Genomic DNA, 19918 nt, shown 5'->3' on the forward strand with positions numbered 1-19918 from the left:
CTACAGTAATTTTCCCTTTGGTTATTTGCATTTTTCCTTTTTAAAAAGTTTCCATTATTATACCTAATAGATTAAATAGCATTCCTTTTTACTCACTGAGTTGCTATAGTAAGATCTGTAAAAAAGATTATTCCAAAATGCTGACATTAAAGAACAAAATTTTCAGGGATCTAGTAGTTTAAGCAACATCATGAAGCCATAGCTTTACTAAGATAAAGTGTAAACCAGGCTTATGACATATCCTGAAACTGGGGATTTGAAGAAAATACTGTTAGAGAAAGAGATTTATAGAGATCACTATTAGTAGTAGTAATTGGAGTATATCTTGATATGATTTAATTTGAGATATTCAAAATAATTAGGCTGTTGAGTGTAAAGGTGAGTATAATCATCACCATTTCAATAAAGTTGAAATATTAATGTGCTAAAGTACCATCTTATTTGGTGCCAGTGGAAAACAAAATGCTTAACCATTATTGCAAAAATCACTAAACCTCTGTTACCGCCTAATTTGCTGGTTAACGCATTTTCCGTTTTGCTTTTCAAATTCTGTTCCCTGATTTTGCATTCAATTTATCTTTTTCTGAAAACCTGCTAATTTCACGTGCATTAGACCTACAGAAGAGAATGTTGCTTAGCAACCGCCAAAATAACTAATAAGCCTATATCTAGTAAAGCCTTAAAGGACTTACTTATTTTAAATTTATGTATTTCTTTATTGACCATTAAAATCAAGAGGAAGTTTGTTTCACTTAGAATTTCTTTCAAGTTCTGCTTTTTATTTTTTTGGTTAATTTACATATGCTACATATTTTGTACCAGAAACAAAACACATAGTATGTTTAACATGAATGTCTCTTTTCTCCCGTCAACCTCTTAACATTGTTCTGTGTTCATCATTTGCTTTAGTTATTCTTTTCTAACAGAATACCCTATCAGTGATAATGCTGACCAAAGAAATGTTTTCTAATTCATTGGATACAGAATTCTACAATATTGCTTTTTAATGCCTAAGAGGCTAATTTTTTAAGGAAGAAATACATTAAGGTTTTAAGAGAGGGAAATACTTAGAGATTCAATTGAAATGGTTGATATTACCCATAATGGTTTTATTTTTGGTATTTTGACCCAGAAGTATCTCAGAAGAGTGATCTGAGCTAAGGGCTTGGGGTGGGAAGTGGTGCTATCTCATTGCAGTCTCCTATCAGACACCTGTCACTTAGCCTTGGCATGTTTGCTTGTCAGAAGTTTAAGTCTTCCCACTCTGGCATACAGAGCTTTAGTTTATCCAAATTTGAGACCTGTTTGCTTCACTCTGCTCTGTTCAACTGCCCTGGGGCTCCTTTTGTATTCTGTGGTGTTGAAAAGTAAAGACCACTTCTACAAAAATATTAATAAAAAGAGCACAGGCAACTTATATTAATAGTGCCAAGGCCATCTGCATTAAAAAGAAATTGCATGTGCTTTCAGGAGAACTTTAGTCTTGGAATGAAACTCCTTTACAAAATGGCTGCTATCTTGCAGGCTTTGGCCAAATTTATAGCTTATTTTCTTTCACAGGAAATAACTCCTGGAATATCGTCTTGCATAATTGTTAATTATCCTCTCCACATGTCGGAGGTGCTTTTCTTTTCTTAATGGAATATCTTCAGTAAAATATTATCCTAACGTAAAATAGTGTTTTTTTAAAAAAATAATAGTTAATTACTGAAAGCTGCAATAGCTATAAATAATAGAGTAATTCACCTATAATTGGCTAATGTAGGACCCATTAATAAACTATAATCTGTAAAACCGTATATACTGTGTTCACATCTCATATTGTCAACCCTTGTATAAAGAGAACAGTGCAGAATAACTGGAGTTAAGTTTAAAGATGTATGTGAAAATGAGTACTTAGTATAATAAACTATCTGATATAAATACAGTATGTGCCAAAGAGTCAAATAGTTTAGGACAAAAAATAATCTTTTAAGAGAGGTATGTATGAGAGAGAGAGAGACAGAGAAAGGGAGATAGATAATGGGGAGAAGAATGGAGAGAAGACAAAGAAAATAATGTTCTGGTTGAAGTTTAAAAAACTCTTTGGGGCTTCCCTGGTGGGGCAGTGGTTGCGCGTCCGCCTGCCGATGCAGGGGAACCGGAAAAAAATAATCTTTAGGACAAAAAATAATCTTTTAAGAGAGGTATGTATGAGAGAGAGAGAGACAGAGAAAGGGAGATAGATAATGGGGAGAAGAATGGAGAGAAGACAAAGAAAATAATGTTCTGGTTGAAGTTTAAAAAACTCTTTGGGGCTTCCCTGGTGGCTCAGTGGTTGCGCGTCCGCCAGCCGATGCAGGGGAACCGGGTTCGCGCCCCGGTCTGGGAGGATCCCACATGCCGCAGAGCGGCTGGGCCCGTGAGCCATGGCCGCTGAGCCTGCGCGTCCGGAGCCTGTGCTCCGCAACGGGAGGGGCCACAGCAGAGAGAGGCCCGCATACCACAAAAAAAAAAAACAACTCTTTGAACATTAACATATTAGCTTCAAGACCAGCTTACTGTTCAGTTTTTCCAGGGGAAAAGAAAAAAAAAAATTCACAAGACTGTTACTAGTAAATAAAATAGTTAATAAAAGCAGCCACTTATTAATGCTTCAATTCTGTGTTTGCAAGCATAGATAATGGGCAATTTCTTTTATCCTTTATAAAGTTTAATACCAGAACTCTGCTTAACGTTAAGTTTATTTAGCCAGGCTTATGAGCCAGTAATTATTATTTTCCTGTAATTATTTTAGGCAGTTCTCCTTATACATGGGAATAGAAAATTGAAAGTATGGCTAGAACATTTGATAACTGAAATTTTCATAAACTGAAACTTTTATTTATTTTAGCTCTTAATTTTAACTTATTCCCATAGCCTATTTGACATAGATCATTAGAAATAACATCTACCAATTAGAGTCACAAATCAGAGATTTTCCTTCTTTCCCTATTTTTGCACTCTTTGAAAGAGAGATACAAGTAGTGAAGGGACAAAGAACTAGTTGGCCATTAGGAGAAGCAAAAGAAACTATTTACATAAATTTTAATTCTCCACAAACCACTGATATTTAATACATATTTGTATTCGGTTTTACAATCTGAACATTTATTCAGATTTGCTAGTATAGAAACATATAATCTCAGCTAAAGTAATTTTTTGTTTCACCATTATTTCAATAATAGTTAAATGTTGGTCATTTTCGTATTATAAGTCATAATCTCATATTACATTGCATAATTAAAATTCTCCCTAAATGTGTGCTAAGTTTAATATAAAATAACAGTTTCATAGCAGTTTTGAACATTTAAAATTTATATTTAAGAACACATTGAAAATTTTAGTACAGGATAATAAGGACAACATAACAAGGAAGGCATAGCCAGAAATTCTAGAAATTGACAGCCGCTGGTTTTGCCGTTGATTCTTTATGTATCTGGTTAACTAGTAAATAGACCTTTTCCACCTAAACATTTGCAGCATTACTTAGATCTCAAATGGACATTTAAAATAAGAAAGATGTTTTGCAGAATACACATGTCCTTATGCCTAAAGGCGGTTATCATATTCGAATTTCTTACTGAAAATAAAATCTTTGGTCAGCTATGCAGGCACTAATATTATCTCTTAACTTCCTGCTTAATTTGAAGAGGAATTAAAGCATACGGATTTTAGCTATTTTTATGATCCTCATGATATTAGAGAGATGTTCTGTATGATGACACATAACAATTCTTAAACCTGAAATGATCACTTTTGGGGAAAAAATTTTAGAGTGAACATAAAAAATAAACTCTTATCAAAATGAATAAAATTAGAATGCTTTGGGCATTGCCACTGCTGTTAAAAAGTTAATACTTTTTATTATTTTACTACTAGCCAATTTTAAGCAATTTACTATTGCCCTTAACGCAAAGAAAAAGCCAATTTTTAGCATCATGAAAGCCACCATTGACAGTTCAAAGAACGCTGCCTCAGTCCACATGGTATTTTCTGTTGTAACAGACTGTTAATATGTGCATTGCACTTGTCAGTAGTTTGCCTCCAGTCTTTTCTTTTTCTTTGTATTTGCAAATGCCTAATAAATAATATTATCAGATGCAATGAGTTTTTAGTTCATATTTTCAATATATAATGATATAATATGAAAAACAAAATACTAAGAGAAGAGAAATAGAGTCCCGCTTTAGAAATTTTAAAGTTTCTATTTCAGGATCTCCAAATTGAATTTTTTTTCTTCTCTCTTGAATTCATGTTATGCAGAACTTGTTGTAGGTGGAGAAAAAACAAAAAGCAGAAAAAACCCCAGAGCTTTTGTAATCACGTATTTCGGTTTTAATCATGTCTCTGATTTACTAGTGGTGTGATCTCAAATAAACTTAGGGCAGTGGTTTCCTCTTCTGTAAAATGGGGATAATAAAACCAGCTTCACAGTATTGTTGCAAAAACTAAAAGAGGTACAATGTAGTTAAAGCTCCCCCCAGCACAATAACTGTTAAATTTGTGGGTTTTTTCCCCTCCTTCCTCCGTCTTTACCCCTAATCAAATTCAGTTGATATCTTTGAACCGAAGTAGATTACAGGTTTATTGGTCAGTTCTAAGCTTCTGGATAAGCTGTTACTCTAACCTGTTGCATAGGATATTTCTTTTGACTCTAAGATCTAAATGAACACTGGAAAATCTTTTTATAATACAGTTATAAAGAAGGATTATGTATTTCCACATGATAGCCCATAATAAGTGTTTTGATCAGGTTATAACTGATGAATATCGTTATACAACAAATGCTCTCTTTGTTCCCTGTTCTTGTCACAATTGCTCAATTTAATAAGAGGTAATTGATTAGGCTCTGTTTGCATTGTAGTCAGGAAACTGGAGAGGGAAGCTAGACTGTAAGAGATCCCCTCCCACCCCATTATCAACCTTTTACCTCTTCTGACCTGCCTCAATTGTTTCTGACAGAAGGACTTGTGTAAATTACCAGATTGCTCTCAAACAAAGCAACATCTAGAAAGATTCATTGTGTAGGGAAGACTGGTACAGGATTGGAGTTGTCTGACACCTTTTATTTCTCCCTCCAGGATTTTTATTAATTGAACAAGAAAATAGAAAATGGAGGCATTGACTGTGTTCTTATGTACTGAGAAGAGACCCCACCTCATTTCTAAAGGTTATATTCCATCTTCTCCTCAGTTTTTGGCAGATGATCTTACCGCTCCCGTCCTCTTTTTTCTTTTTTTTTTTTTTTCACTGTGCCGTGCAGTTTGCAGGATCTCAGTTCCCTGACCAGGGATTGAACCCAGGCCAGAGCAGTGAAAGCCCCGAATCCTAACCACTAGACTACCAGGGAACTCTCCATCGTTTTTATAATGTTGATAATAACAGCAACTATCACTAATCAAATAGTTTATAGAGCCTGGCACCTTACTAAGGGCTTTTATGTGCATTACCTTATTCCTCATAATATCAGCACTGTTATCATTTTCTCATTTATGGATGAGAAGACCAAGGGTGAGACAGCTTATGGAAGTTGTTCATGGTCAAACAGCTAGTATGTGTCAGAGCATTGTATCAAACCAGGGTATTTTGAACCCTGGAGCCCATGTGTTAACCATTATTCTATACTTACTCTAATGATAAAAAATGGAGGCTAGAATGGCAGAAACCCTGTAGTCTTCAAGGACTGCCCTTGGCCTACATACCTTGTATTCCAAATTTGCTGACCTGAGATTGGAAACCTACCACAGGCTGATTCAAATCTGCCTTTGAAACTGTACCTCCTACTGTACCTAACATAAATTCACCACTCTGGCTAGGCTAATTTTATTTTCTCTCTAAAAAACTTACTTCACTTTGCTTATGAAAATCCAATCCATTTTTTCCATGAAGACTTTCCTGTCTGCAAAAGGACTTAATTCAATTACAATCCTAATATGACTTGACAGACATGGTGTATTGTGTTGTGTAACCTTAAGTGTGTGTGTCAAGGAGATCCCAGCGTGGGAGAAGCAGTGGTGTCTGGCACAGGGCTGATTCTCCGTACATGTTTGCTTACTTCCCTTATCTTCCTTTAGTCATGAAGGGCACGCACTTTGCAGCCAGACGGGCTTGTTTTTGAATCCTGTCAGTTCCATTTCTAGCTGTGAGAATGGAGTCAAATCACTAAACTTCTCCATACTTTAGTTACTTCATCTATAAAGCAAGGATATTTATAGTACCTAGCTCATTGACTTATGCAAAGGTTAAATGAGATTCTATGCCTAGGACATAGTGAGTACTTACTAAATACTAGCTGCATTATTATTATAGAATTTTTAGTATATATTAGTCATTATTACAACTAGATTATATGTTACTATATTACACATTTATAAGCCCTCCTCATGCACATTGCATGCATTTAGTAAATGCTGCTGTTTTAATTTTAATTGATATAATTCACATACCATTAAATTCTTCCAGTTTTAACTGCAGGATTTTAGCCAAGTCCACCACTGCAAGCTTCTGTATATGACCTACTACAGGGATCTGAGGGCCCATTTGCAAGAGTTATCCAGGTTGGGTCACCAACCCTACAGGAAGAACTTGAGACAAATGAACACTTGAATGAAAATGAGTTAACACTTTGTTGTTCTCTAAACCTACCTTCAGACCTTGTGAAAAAGGAATTTGAAACATATTCCATGTGGAATGGTTTGATTTAGTGGTCAGTAAAAGTTTAAAAAGTTATTCACATGCTTTAGAAATTAAGGTAAAGTTATTTGCAATTACAATTCAGTTGTATTCAGTTGCTCAAAATGAGACAAGATGAAACATTACTCGTATTCTTAGATGTGTTTGAAACCGTCCTCGCTTGGGGTGATAACAAATATCAGTGAATGCTTAGGAGCACTTGCAATGCTTATTTTTGGTTAGGTAAAATTTAAGTGAATGTGTTGTGTTAAAAAACAAAATTCAACTGAGTAAATTTTAAAGATCTTATTGGCTTTATTCAACAATTCACGAAAGGGCGGCAGCCAATCTAGCAGATAGAAAGGAGCTCCAAGGAGCCGTACAAAATGAACGGCTTTTATAGGCAGAAGGGAGCAGGAACAAGAAAGTTACATGAAGCAAAAAAGCGGATTGGTTATCACAAGATTACTTTCCTTTAGGGGATAGCAGGGGTCTATCAGGCAGATTACCTAACTAGTGCTGATGAGGTGATTCCTGGTTTAATATTTCGTTTCTGGGAGAGTGGAAACTGTAACAAAGTCTTTGGTGACATGGGGCTTAGCATAAGTGACTCCATGTTGGACCTGTTGTCTTGTTTTTAATAGTTGGCTGTGGATTTCAGAGTTGCAAATGAGGTAGAAAGCTGACTTGTTAAAGAGTTGCAGCTACTCTTTCATAGTCTGGAATGTACCTCACCTTCATTCTTTGTAGTGAGATGCAAATGAGGAAGTAAGATACCCAGTGTAACTGTTAAGCAAGTATTTATGTCCCACTGGTTTTTGTTTTCTTAGTTTAACTCTGGGGATTTTTTTTTTTTTTTAAGAATATGTGTTTTCTGAGGTTTTGAATTTGCCTAGCAATTACTAGCAAAGATAGCAAAGATAATGAGCTGAATGGTTGGAATTTGACACGAGAATAATGGTTTTCTTTATTTACCTTTCCATGATTTTAAAGAGAACTAAGATTTCACTTATTTATCTTTTACTTCATGTTCTTTTTCCTTTGTAAAAACTCAGCATGTTACTGGACTATTCTGAAATCCAAAATATTCTGAAAAGCTTTCTTCTGTCGATACTTCAATGGTTTCTCTCTCATTTTATCTTTTGTTCCGCCACTTAGAGCACTTGGGTTCTGTAATGTGCACTCCTAAGTGTAAAGAGAAACCTACTTGGAATATTGTTTTCCTGTGATTAAGAAAGTAATTGTAGAATTTTGTCTTCCTTAGAGTTCTTTATGTCAATACCATGAACATTTTGTGACAGTCCGTTAAAATTGAGTCATGTATACCTCATGAATGTTTATATTGAACTGAATCTATTATATATTAATTGAATCTATATTAAGATGTTCCTGAATGATTAGACAAAGACCACTGGGGAACGAAGAACAGTCTCTACAGGGCTTTGGCAGTACATGTGGGGGACATAGAAGACCTTTCTGCCCTCTAGGCCATATTTCTGTCCTGGTGGTTTTGTCTTCCTTTCTGTCTTATACTGATTTTATGGCTGTTGTGATGAGAATGGTCAACAAGAAGAACCTGAGGCATGGGAAAAAGGGTCCTTACAGACAGTCTTGTGAGGTGAGATAATTTTTTAATGATGTGTGATCATTTTTTAATGTATTTGCTGCTTTGATGGTGGATAAAAAGAATATTACTCCCATAATTAAACTACATTGCTTTGCTGCATTTGGGGAGAACACAGAAATTGAAAAAAGTTCACATCTTATTCAGGCTTCTGTTGATTTTTGTTTTGGCTCTTTCTAAATTTGATGCTTGAGAATAGATGTTCTCTGAAGGCCAGGAATGGTTTATTAGACTCCTACTCATTTAGTATGACCCAGGTATGTTTTTGTTAAATAGTAATAATCCTAGAAGAATGGCTGTTGGAACAAATCAGCTAACAGAGTAAAATCTGTGTAAAAATTTTAAAACAGCATTTAAAAATATTTGGAGATATTTTATTTGTTAATTTGTTCTTAGTGAGATCTAGAGAGGCTTTTGAAAATTATTTTGTAGGCAGTTTGGCTTTTGAATAGAAAGACTGTAAAGAGTAGCTAATAAAAAGTATAGCAACTGTCACCAAATCCCCTTTTAAAAGCAGAAGAGTTGATATTAGAAAATCCAAATTAGGGTACAAAGTAGACTGCATTTGTCGGGACACATTATAGCAACCCTGGGGGGACTTTCTTAACATCTGGGATTACTGTTCCCCTTTGTTTTTTATTCTGATAGAGATTAAAAAGGTATTTTCACCTTCAAATCCCCCAATAAGCCTATTTAGTGGAGGGAAATAGGACACACTGCTTTTGACTCTTTCTGAGCACGCTGAGCACACGTGAAAACCTCCGATATATTCCATCCCTCTCAATTTACATGACCATGAGGAAACTGAAACCTCGGGAGGTCAAATGACTTGCCCTGGGACAGACAGCTAGATGGTTCCTGCTGGAACTGGAGCCCCTCTGTTGGTTACCACGAGTGCCTTGTTTTCTGCCTGTTTGATACCCAATCCTCTCCTAGTAAATTTTAGCAGCAACTGGTGTTGTCGGCACTTCACTCCTTGATCTCAGGTAATTCCCCACCCCCACGCCTTTTTTCCATGGAGCTGCACAGTGTGAAGTCGAGGACTGCAGAAGCTCAGGTGGAAACCATCCGGGGAGATCAGTGGGTATCAGTTCACCGGGGAAAAAGTCAAGAGTAAGAAAGATGTCTTGCAAGGGAGTGAAGTACTGTATGTAAACATGGCTGTGTACAATGACTCCTGAAGTTTGGGAGGGTACGATAGCTGTTATTTCTGACACTGGAGAAAATATCTTTAGGAAAAGAGAACACAAAGACAATTTTTAAAATAGATCATTGGTTTGCAAAATGTATGCTTTTTGTTCGGACCACAAATATACATTTAACTGTATGACAAAAGGAACATTTGAATTTTTGCTTCCCAGACTCTGAAGTATGGAGAAACATTTAAGGGTGACCAAAAATGAAGGATACCCATCAAACTTAGAGGAGTCCTTGCTCTAGAAAACATATGGACTGTGGCTATGAGAGAGGACCTCTTGGATTTAGGCGTGACATGTTGTTAATAATTCTAAGGCACTGTGGCTAATTAGAATGAGTCTTTTGAAGGTAATAAATCAGAAGCATTTTAAAGGTACCTAATTGTTTACCTAAGAACCTGTGTGGAATTCTCAAAGGACTTAATTATTTGAAATTGTTAGCTTTTGTTTTTGTAATTTTAAAACTGTCTTTACAGCCTTTATGTTTCTAAAAGTGTTTTGCACTCTTAGAGCCCTGATGCCTTAGAAGTTTTATAAGTTTAACACACAGCACCTAAAACTATTTGTTATTGTTTTCCCTGGCCCCCTTTTTTTTTTCTTGGTTACGAGTGTTCTTAACCAAGATGATTACCTATTGTTACACCGAATGTGCTCTCCCAGGGTGCATAGGCAACTGCTCAAATGCGGTTATAATTCTTGTTTGCCCCTGGGTGGTTGCCAGCAGGGAATAAGGCATTATGGGAAGTAGTTTCTTTACCTTCCACAACAGGTGTCTTTGTCAGTGCACCTGAGTCAGATATCATTGTGGAAGCACTGAGTCACTGGAGCAAAGGAAAATATGAAAGTCAGAGGAATTGCTTTTCACAGCTAGAAAATGGTCCTGCAAGATAAATCGGAAACCTTCTGGTGCTAGTGAAAGCACGAAGAGATTCACAGTATCCTTTAAAGTACTTCTGAAAAGATAAAAAGGAATTGAAAAGGTATGAACTGCCTGACGCTTTATAATACCTTGTCTCCTGATGACCATTTAATTTTTACCTGGTTAGTCAGCGTTAAGATGAATGTGCTGGAAGAATTTTTAAGGAAAATAATGCTTTAAAAGGCAGAGCTGCATTGTAGGGAAAAAATGAAGTGAAAATGCTTTACCAGCTCCAACAAAGGTCAAACTCCGTTTGAAGCTGTTTTAATCTTGAGGATTTATTTAAAGTATTGCATTTTCTGTTTAAATAAGCCTATTAATCTTGCTTCTGTTTCCTAGCAATAAGGTGTTTTCCCGCTTCCGTGTATGCGTGTGTGCGCGCGCGTGTGCGCGTTTGTAATCTAGAATGCTATAGTATTGCAAAACTCTTCTAATCACATTTAAATGGAACCAGGTACTCTTTAAGTAATCATGTTCATCTAGGTGGAAATACTTTAGAAAAACAAGGAAAAATAGACACTATAAATTTCATTCCAAGTTTTGTTTTCTGAAAAGCAGACTTAGACAACGTAATACTGCTATTGGTAATTAGGACTAAAAGTTCCAAACAGTATCTGTATTTGATTGTAGACAAACATTGCCAAACTGATTTCTAATTCTAATAAATAATATTTCTCTTGGTACTGCAGTGCCATAATCTATAAAAAGCAGAGAAGATAATAGCTTAATTAGAAATACTGGAAAGACAACTTTTGGAGGAGGTTTATCTGTCCTCCCCCCCTTTTTTATTTGCTTAATACTTTTCCCATGGAAATTAGCATACATTATATTTCCTGGTGATAGCCCATAATAAGTGTTTTGATCAGGTTATAACTGATGAATATCGTTATACAACAAATGCTCTCTTTGTTCCCTGTTCTTGTCACAATTGCTCAATTTAATAAGAGGTAATTGATTAGGCTCTGTTTGCATTGTAGTCAGGAAACTGGAGAGAGAAGCTAGACTGTAAGAGATCCCCTCCCACCCCATTATCAACCTTTTACCTCTTCTGACCTGCCTCAATTGTTTCTGACAGAAGGACTTGTGTAAATTACCAGATTGCTCTCAAACAAAGCAACATCTAGAAAGATTCATTGTGTAGGGAAGACTGGTACAGGATTGGAGTTGTCTGACACCTTTTATTTCTCCCTCCAGGATTTTTATTAATTGAACAAGAAAATAGAAAATGGAGGCATTGACTGTGTTCTTATGTACTGAGAAGAGACCCCACCTCATTTCTAAAGGTTATATTCCATCTTCTCCTCAGTTTTTGGCAGATGATCTTACCGCTCCCGTCCTCTTTTTTCTTTTTTTTTTTTTTTCACTGTGCCGTGCAGTTTGCAGGATCTCAGTTCCCTGACCAGGGATTGAACCCAGGCCAGAGCAGTGAAAGCCCCGAATCCTAACCACTAGACTACCAGGGAACTCTCCATCGTTTTTATAATGTTGATAATAACAGCAACTATCACTAATCAAATAGTTTATAGAGCCTGGCACCTTACTAAGGGCTTTTATGTGCATTACCTTATTCCTCATAATATCAGCACTGTTATCATTTTCTCATTTATGGATGAGAAGACCAAGGGTGAGACAGCTTATGGAAGTTGTTCATGGTCAAACAGCTAGTATGTGTCAGAGCATTGTATCAAACCAGGGTATTTTGAACCCTGGAGCCCATGTGTTAACCATTATTCTATACTTACTCTAATGATAAAAAATGGAGGCTAGAATGGCAGAAACCCTGTAGTCTTCAAGGACTGCCCTTGGCCTACATACCTTGTATTCCAAATTTGCTGACCTGAGATTGGAAACCTACCACAGGCTGATTCAAATCTGCCTTTGAAACTGTACCTCCTACTGTACCTAACATAAATTCACCACTCTGGCTAGGCTAATTTTATTTTCTCTCTAAAAAACTTACTTCACTTTGCTTATGAAAATCCAATCCATTTTTTCCATGAAGACTTTCCTGTCTGCAAAAGGACTTAATTCAATTACAATCCTAATATGACTTGACAGACATGGTGTATTGTGTTGTGTAACCTTAAGTGTGTGTGTCAAGGAGATCCCAGCGTGGGAGAAGCAGTGGTGTCTGGCACAGGGCTGATTCTCCGTACATGTTTGCTTACTTCCCTTATCTTCCTTTAGTCATGAAGGGCACGCACTTTGCAGCCAGACGGGCTTGTTTTTGAATCCTGTCAGTTCCATTTCTAGCTGTGAGAATGGAGTCAAATCACTAAACTTCTCCATACTTTAGTTACTTCATCTATAAAGCAAGGATATTTATAGTACCTAGCTCATTGACTTATGCAAAGGTTAAATGAGATTCTATGCCTAGGACATAGTGAGTACTTACTAAATACTAGCTGCATTATTATTATAGAATTTTTAGTATATATTAGTCATTATTACAACTAGATTATATGTTACTATATTACACATTTATAAGCCCTCCTCATGCACATTGCATGCATTTAGTAAATGCTGCTGTTTTAATTTTAATTGATATAATTCACATACCATTAAATTCTTCCAGTTTTAACTGCAGGATTTTAGCCAAGTCCACCACTGCAAGCTTCTGTATATGACCTACTACAGGGATCTGAGGGCCCATTTGCAAGAGTTATCCAGGTTGGGTCACCAACCCTACAGGAAGAACTTGAGACAAATGAACACTTGAATGAAAATGAGTTAACACTTTGTTGTTCTCTAAACCTACCTTCAGACCTTGTGAAAAAGGAATTTGAAACATATTCCATGTGGAATGGTTTGATTTAGTGGTCAGTAAAAGTTTAAAAAGTTATTCACATGCTTTAGAAATTAAGGTAAAGTTATTTGCAATTACAATTCAGTTGTATTCAGTTGCTCAAAATGAGACAAGATGAAACATTACTCGTATTCTTAGATGTGTTTGAAACCGTCCTCGCTTGGGGTGATAACAAATATCAGTGAATGCTTAGGAGCACTTGCAATGCTTATTTTTGGTTAGGTAAAATTTAAGTGAATGTGTTGTGTTAAAAAACAAAATTCAACTGAGTAAATTTTAAAGATCTTATTGGCTTTATTCAACAATTCACGAAAGGGCGGCAGCCAATCTAGCAGATAGAAAGGAGCTCCAAGGAGCCGTACAAAATGAACGGCTTTTATAGGCAGAAGGGAGCAGGAACAAGAAAGTTACATGAAGCAAAAAAGCGGATTGGTTATCACAAGATTACTTTCCTTTAGGGGATAGCAGGGGTCTATCAGGCAGATTACCTAACTAGTGCTGATGAGGTGATTCCTGGTTTAATATTTCGTTTCTGGGAGAGTGGAAACTGTAACAAAGTCTTTGGTGACATGGGGCTTAGCATAAGTGACTCCATGTTGGACCTGTTGTCTTGTTTTTAATAGTTGGCTGTGGATTTCAGAGTTGCAAATGAGGTAGAAAGCTGACTTGTTAAAGAGTTGCAGCTACTCTTTCATAGTCTGGAATGTACCTCACCTTCATTCTTTGTAGTGAGATGCAAATGAGGAAGTAAGATACCCAGTGTAACTGTTAAGCAAGTATTTATGTCCCACTGGTTTTTGTTTTCTTAGTTTAACTCTGGGGATTTTTTTTTTTTTTTAAGAATATGTGTTTTCTGAGGTTTTGAATTTGCCTAGCAATTACTAGCAAAGATAGCAAAGATAATGAGCTGAATGGTTGGAATTTGACACGAGAATAATGGTTTTCTTTATTTACCTTTCCATGATTTTAAAGAGAACTAAGATTTCACTTATTTATCTTTTACTTCATGTTCTTTTTCCTTTGTAAAAACTCAGCATGTTACTGGACTATTCTGAAATCCAAAATATTCTGAAAAGCTTTCTTCTGTCGATACTTCAATGGTTTCTCTCTCATTTTATCTTTTGTTCCGCCACTTAGAGCACTTGGGTTCTGTAATGTGCACTCCTAAGTGTAAAGAGAAACCTACTTGGAATATTGTTTTCCTGTGATTAAGAAAGTAATTGTAGAATTTTGTCTTCCTTAGAGTTCTTTATGTCAATACCATGAACATTTTGTGACAGTCCGTTAAAATTGAGTCATGTATACCTCATGAATGTTTATATTGAACTGAATCTATTATATATTAATTGAATCTATATTAAGATGTTCCTGAATGATTAGACAAAGACCACTGGGGAACGAAGAACAGTCTCTACAGGGCTTTGGCAGTACATGTGGGGGACATAGAAGACCTTTCTGCCCTCTAGGCCATATTTCTGTCCTGGTGGTTTTGTCTTCCTTTCTGTCTTATACTGATTTTATGGCTGTTGTGATGAGAATGGTCAACAAGAAGAACCTGAGGCATGGGAAAAAGGGTCCTTACAGACAGTCTTGTGAGGTGAGATAATTTTTTAATGATGTGTGATCATTTTTTAATGTATTTGCTGCTTTGATGGTGGATAAAAAGAATATTACTCCCATAATTAAACTACATTGCTTTGCTGCATTTGGGGAGAACACAGAAATTGAAAAAAGTTCACATCTTATTCAGGCTTCTGTTGATTTTTGTTTTGGCTCTTTCTAAATTTGATGCTTGAGAATAGATGTTCTCTGAAGGCCAGGAATGGTTTATTAGACTCCTACTCATTTAGTATGACCCAGGTATGTTTTTGTTAAATAGTAATAATCCTAGAAGAATGGCTGTTGGAACAAATCAGCTAACAGAGTAAAATCTGTGTAAAAATTTTAAAACAGCATTTAAAAATATTTGGAGATATTTTATTTGTTAATTTGTTCTTAGTGAGATCTAGAGAGGCTTTTGAAAATTATTTTGTAGGCAGTTTGGCTTTTGAATAGAAAGACTGTAAAGAGTAGCTAATAAAAAGTATAGCAACTGTCACCAAATCCCCTTTTAAAAGCAGAAGAGTTGATATTAGAAAATCCAAATTAGGGTACAAAGTAGACTGCATTTGTCGGGACACATTATAGCAACCCTGGGGGGACTTTCTTAACATCTGGGATTACTGTTCCCCTTTGTTTTTTATTCTGATAGAGATTAAAAAGGTATTTTCACCTTCAAATCCCCCAATAAGCCTATTTAGTGGAGGGAAATAGGACACACTGCTTTTGACTCTTTCTGAGCACGCTGAGCACACGTGAAAACCTCCGATATATTCCATCCCTCTCAATTTACATGACCATGAGGAAACTGAAACCTCGGGAGGTCAAATGACTTGCCCTGGGACAGACAGCTAGATGGTTCCTGCTGGAACTGGAGCCCCTCTGTTGGTTACCACGAGTGCCTTGTTTTCTGCCTGTTTGATACCCAATCCTCTCCTAGTAAATTTTAGCAGCAACTGGTGTTGTCGGCACTTCACTCCTTGATCTCAGGTAATTCCCCACCCCCACGCCTTTTTTCCATGGAGCTGCACAGTGTGAAGTCGAGGACTGCAGAAGCTCAGGTGGAAACCATCCGGGGAGATCAGTGGGTATCAGTTCACCGGGGAAAAAGTCAAGAGTAAGAAAGATGTCTTGCAAGGGAGTGAAGTACTGTATGTAAACATGGCTGTGTACAATGACTCCTGAAGTTTGGGAGGGTACGATAGCTGTTATTTCTGACACTGGAGAAAATATCTTTAGGAAAAGAGAACACAAAGACAATTTTTAAAATAGATCATTGGTTTGCAAAATGTATGCTTTTTGTTCGGACCACAAATATACATTTAACTGTATGACAAAAGGAACATTTGAATTTTTGCTTCCCAGACTCTGAAGTATGGAGAAACATTTAAGGGTGACCAAAAATGAAGGATACCCATCAAACTTAGAGGAGTCCTTGCTCTAGAAAACATATGGACTGTGGCTATGAGAGAGGACCTCTTGGATTTAGGCGTGACATGTTGTTAATAATTCTAAGGCACTGTGGCTAATTAGAATGAGTCTTTTGAAGGTAATAAATCAGAAGCATTTTAAAGGTACCTAATTGTTTACCTAAGAACCTGTGTGGAATTCTCAAAGGACTTAATTATTTGAAATTGTTAGCTTTTGTTTTTGTAATTTTAAAACTGTCTTTACAGCCTTTATGTTTCTAAAAGTGTTTTGCACTCTTAGAGCCCTGATGCCTTAGAAGTTTTATAAGTTTAACACACAGCACCTAAAACTATTTGTTATTGTTTTCCCTGGCCCCCTTTTTTTTTTCTTGGTTACGAGTGTTCTTAACCAAGATGATTACCTATTGTTACACCGAATGTGCTCTCCCAGGGTGCATAGGCAACTGCTCAAATGCGGTTATAATTCTTGTTTGCCCCTGGGTGGTTGCCAGCAGGGAATAAGGCATTATGGGAAGTAGTTTCTTTACCTTCCACAACAGGTGTCTTTGTCAGTGCACCTGAGTCAGATATCATTGTGGAAGCACTGAGTCACTGGAGCAAAGGAAAATATGAAAGTCAGAGGAATTGCTTTTCACAGCTAGAAAATGGTCCTGCAAGATAAATCGGAAACCTTCTGGTGCTAGTGAAAGCACGAAGAGATTCACAGTATCCTTTAAAGTACTTCTGAAAAGATAAAAAGGAATTGAAAAGGTATGAACTGCCTGACGCTTTATAATACCTTGTCTCCTGATGACCATTTAATTTTTACCTGGTTAGTCAGCGTTAAGATGAATGTGCTGGAAGAATTTTTAAGGAAAATAATGCTTTAAAAGGCAGAGCTGCATTGTAGGGAAAAAATGAAGTGAAAATGCTTTACCAGCTCCAACAAAGGTCAAACTCCGTTTGAAGCTGTTTTAATCTTGAGGATTTATTTAAAGTATTGCATTTTCTGTTTAAATAAGCCTATTAATCTTGCTTCTGTTTCCTAGCAATAAGGTGTTTTCCCGCTTCCGTGTATGCGTGTGTGCGCGCGCGTGTGCGCGTTTGTAATCTAGAATGCTATAGTATTGCAAAACTCTTCTAATCACATTTAAATGGAACCAGGTACTCTTTAAGTAATCATGTTCATCTAGGTGGAAATACTTTAGAAAAACAAGGAAAAATAGACACTATAAATTTCATTCCAAGTTTTGTTTTCTGAAAAGCAGACTTAGACAACGTAATACTGCTATTGGTAATTAGGACTAAAAGTTCCAAACAGTATCTGTATTTGATTGTAGACAAACATTGCCAAACTGATTTCTAATTCTAATAAATAATATTTCTCTTGGTACTGCAGTGCCATAATCTATAAAAAGCAGAGAAGATAATAGCTTAATTAGAAATACTGGAAAGACAACTTTTGGAGGAGGTTTATCTGTCCTCCCCCCCTTTTTTATTTGCTTAATACTTTTCCCATGGAAATTAGCATACATTATATTTCCTGGTGATTTAAGCAACCTTGTAATGATAATTATGGGCAGCTTTCACATTTTTCATCAGGGCACACTGAGGTTCATTTACGGTCTCCAGCTGTACTTAAAAAAAACGCTTCTGGTGGCTAAGGCACCAATAGTTCATTACTATCTGCTGATTTGGGTAATTAAAAGAAACCTCTAAGCTTAAAAATAGAGACCAAGGGAACATCATCTATGGGAGAAAAATAATAAGTTTAGAAATGAGAACCTTGTGTTGCTTTCAGAATAACAAAAAACTAAGCTCTCAATATCAAGAATTCTGTTTAAAATAGTCATGTTTTTTTAAGTGGGAGAAGAGGAAATGGTTATTCACTGATATTGCAGTCCCTGTTTCATTTTTATATTTTGGTACTTTTTTTCTTAACAGAAATACTCAGAGGGAAAAAAGAACCCCCTTTTTTTTTTTTTCGTACTTCAGGAGATAATTTTTAACTGCACCAAGAATTCTATAAATTCTGAAAAACTAAAGGCTGCCATCTATTTTCTATGAATGTGAAAAAATAAGCAGTAAGAAAATCCACTTCTCCTCCAAGAAGAATCTTGATATAATACTGAAGTAAGAAGATAAACTAAAAATATTTCAAATTATCAAGAACATAACAATAAATCAAGTTTTGTGTTTTTTGGTTTTGTTTTTTCATTTTTGCCATAGGATATTTCCACATAGGAGACGTTTATTTCTCTTTTTGAAGTCTAAAGAAGATTTCCAAAAACTGAAATTTCCCAGCTGCTCTGTTAAGAATGCAGAAGGTGTTTATAGTGTATACTTCCTCCATAGATAAGAGACCTCTCTCAGTTTTCTACTGGGGATGAATTGCTAGACAAGCCTATGATAGCAGCTGCTTTTTTTTCTCCTTCTGGAATTTTGACACTCCACCCCCTCAAACTCAGGTGGGTGTGTGCATTGGCACTGAGCTGCAATAGGATTTTCCCTTGGATAGTCTGGTCTGTAGCTGGGGCAGCAGCTGCTGCTGTGGAAAGGCCAGCTGGCAAGATGATGGAAGAAATCTCCATTATGGTAGCCTATGACGCCCATGTTTTCAGCCAGCTGCACGATGAAGACTTCCTCACTAGTCTGGTGGCCATCAGCAAGCCCAGGTCTATGGTAGGTGGGGCCTTGCACACTACTCTGGGGCTCTTTTTTCTTTTCTAATATGATAGTTATACTCCTGTAGCAATTGAGGCATAACTTCCTGGGAATTAAAATAGAAGTATTGCTGTTGGCATTGTTACAGCTACAACAAGGTCTACAGGTTTTCAAGAATTTATTTACACAACTAGACAGTATTATACCTAAATAGTACATTTTAAAGTGTCCTAGGAGTAACACATAGGTTAATGCTTTCTTATGTAGTGAGGTTGAGAGGAGTTTTATAATGCCATACATAAATTTGTCCCACATGTTTGCCTTGTATGTATGTGTATGATTATTAGGTGAAGACTACCTACATTTACACATGTATAATTCAGTCTTTCTGGTGTGGAGCATTTTTTACCAGTGGGCCATAACATAGACATTAAGAATTGAACTATCTAAAAAGCAAATAACTTTCAGAGTCTCTACATTATTACTAAGAACTATTATGAGTATAATTTTAGTTGGGATTTGTAAATTTTTTTTTTTAACCATTCTCCAAGAGTCTTAGTTTGTATGTCCTGGCATAATAGAAAAACGAAGTCTTTGTGAGTGTTTGTTATTTCTTCTCGGTAGATGTCATCCTTATAATAGCCATTGATCCATACCTTTTAACAAACTTTCCTAACTATTGTTGTAGTAACCTCTTATTCATTATATTCAGTAGTATTCATCACAAGCAACAGAATGAACAAGTATATCATAACGATTATCTTACTAGTATGAAATCCTAATTCTCTATTTTATGACATGGGAAGCTTAAACATAATATGGCAATTTCTTCCAAAAATATATTGTAATGAAAAAAAAAAGGGTGGGGGGAACTCATAGGTTGATTTTAAAAGACTTAAGGGTTATATCAGCGTGATGCAGTGTACTGACATTGTTTCGATGCTGATTTGAACACACCATAAAAAAATCTATAAGATAATCAGGGAAAATTTGACCACTAATTAGGTA

At 36.2% G+C, this 19918-nt stretch overlaps 1 protein-coding gene across 5 annotated transcripts in view; it reads left to right on the top strand.

Moving 5' to 3' along the window:
• RABGAP1L (RAB GTPase activating protein 1 like) overlaps nt 1-19918 on the top strand; it is a 642929-nt gene that overhangs the window by 539142 nt on the left and 83869 nt on the right. The window contains exons 1-2 of one of the 5 annotated variants that reach the window (XM_055084170.1): nt 16501-17017; nt 18191-18928. The exons of the other annotated variants lie outside the window; for them this stretch is intronic. Of the exons in view, the coding sequence (XP_054940145.1) occupies nt 18653-18928 (276 nt within the window). The 5' untranslated portion in view covers nt 16501-17017; nt 18191-18652. Of the gene's footprint in view, nt 1-16500; nt 17018-18190; nt 18929-19918 lie in introns of those variants that run through there. 5 annotated transcript variants of the gene reach the window in all.

This window comes from Physeter macrocephalus, chromosome 4 (assembly GCF_002837175.3).
Source record: "Physeter macrocephalus isolate SW-GA chromosome 4, ASM283717v5, whole genome shotgun sequence".
Taxonomy (NCBI): Eukaryota; Metazoa; Chordata; class Mammalia; order Artiodactyla; family Physeteridae; genus Physeter; species Physeter macrocephalus.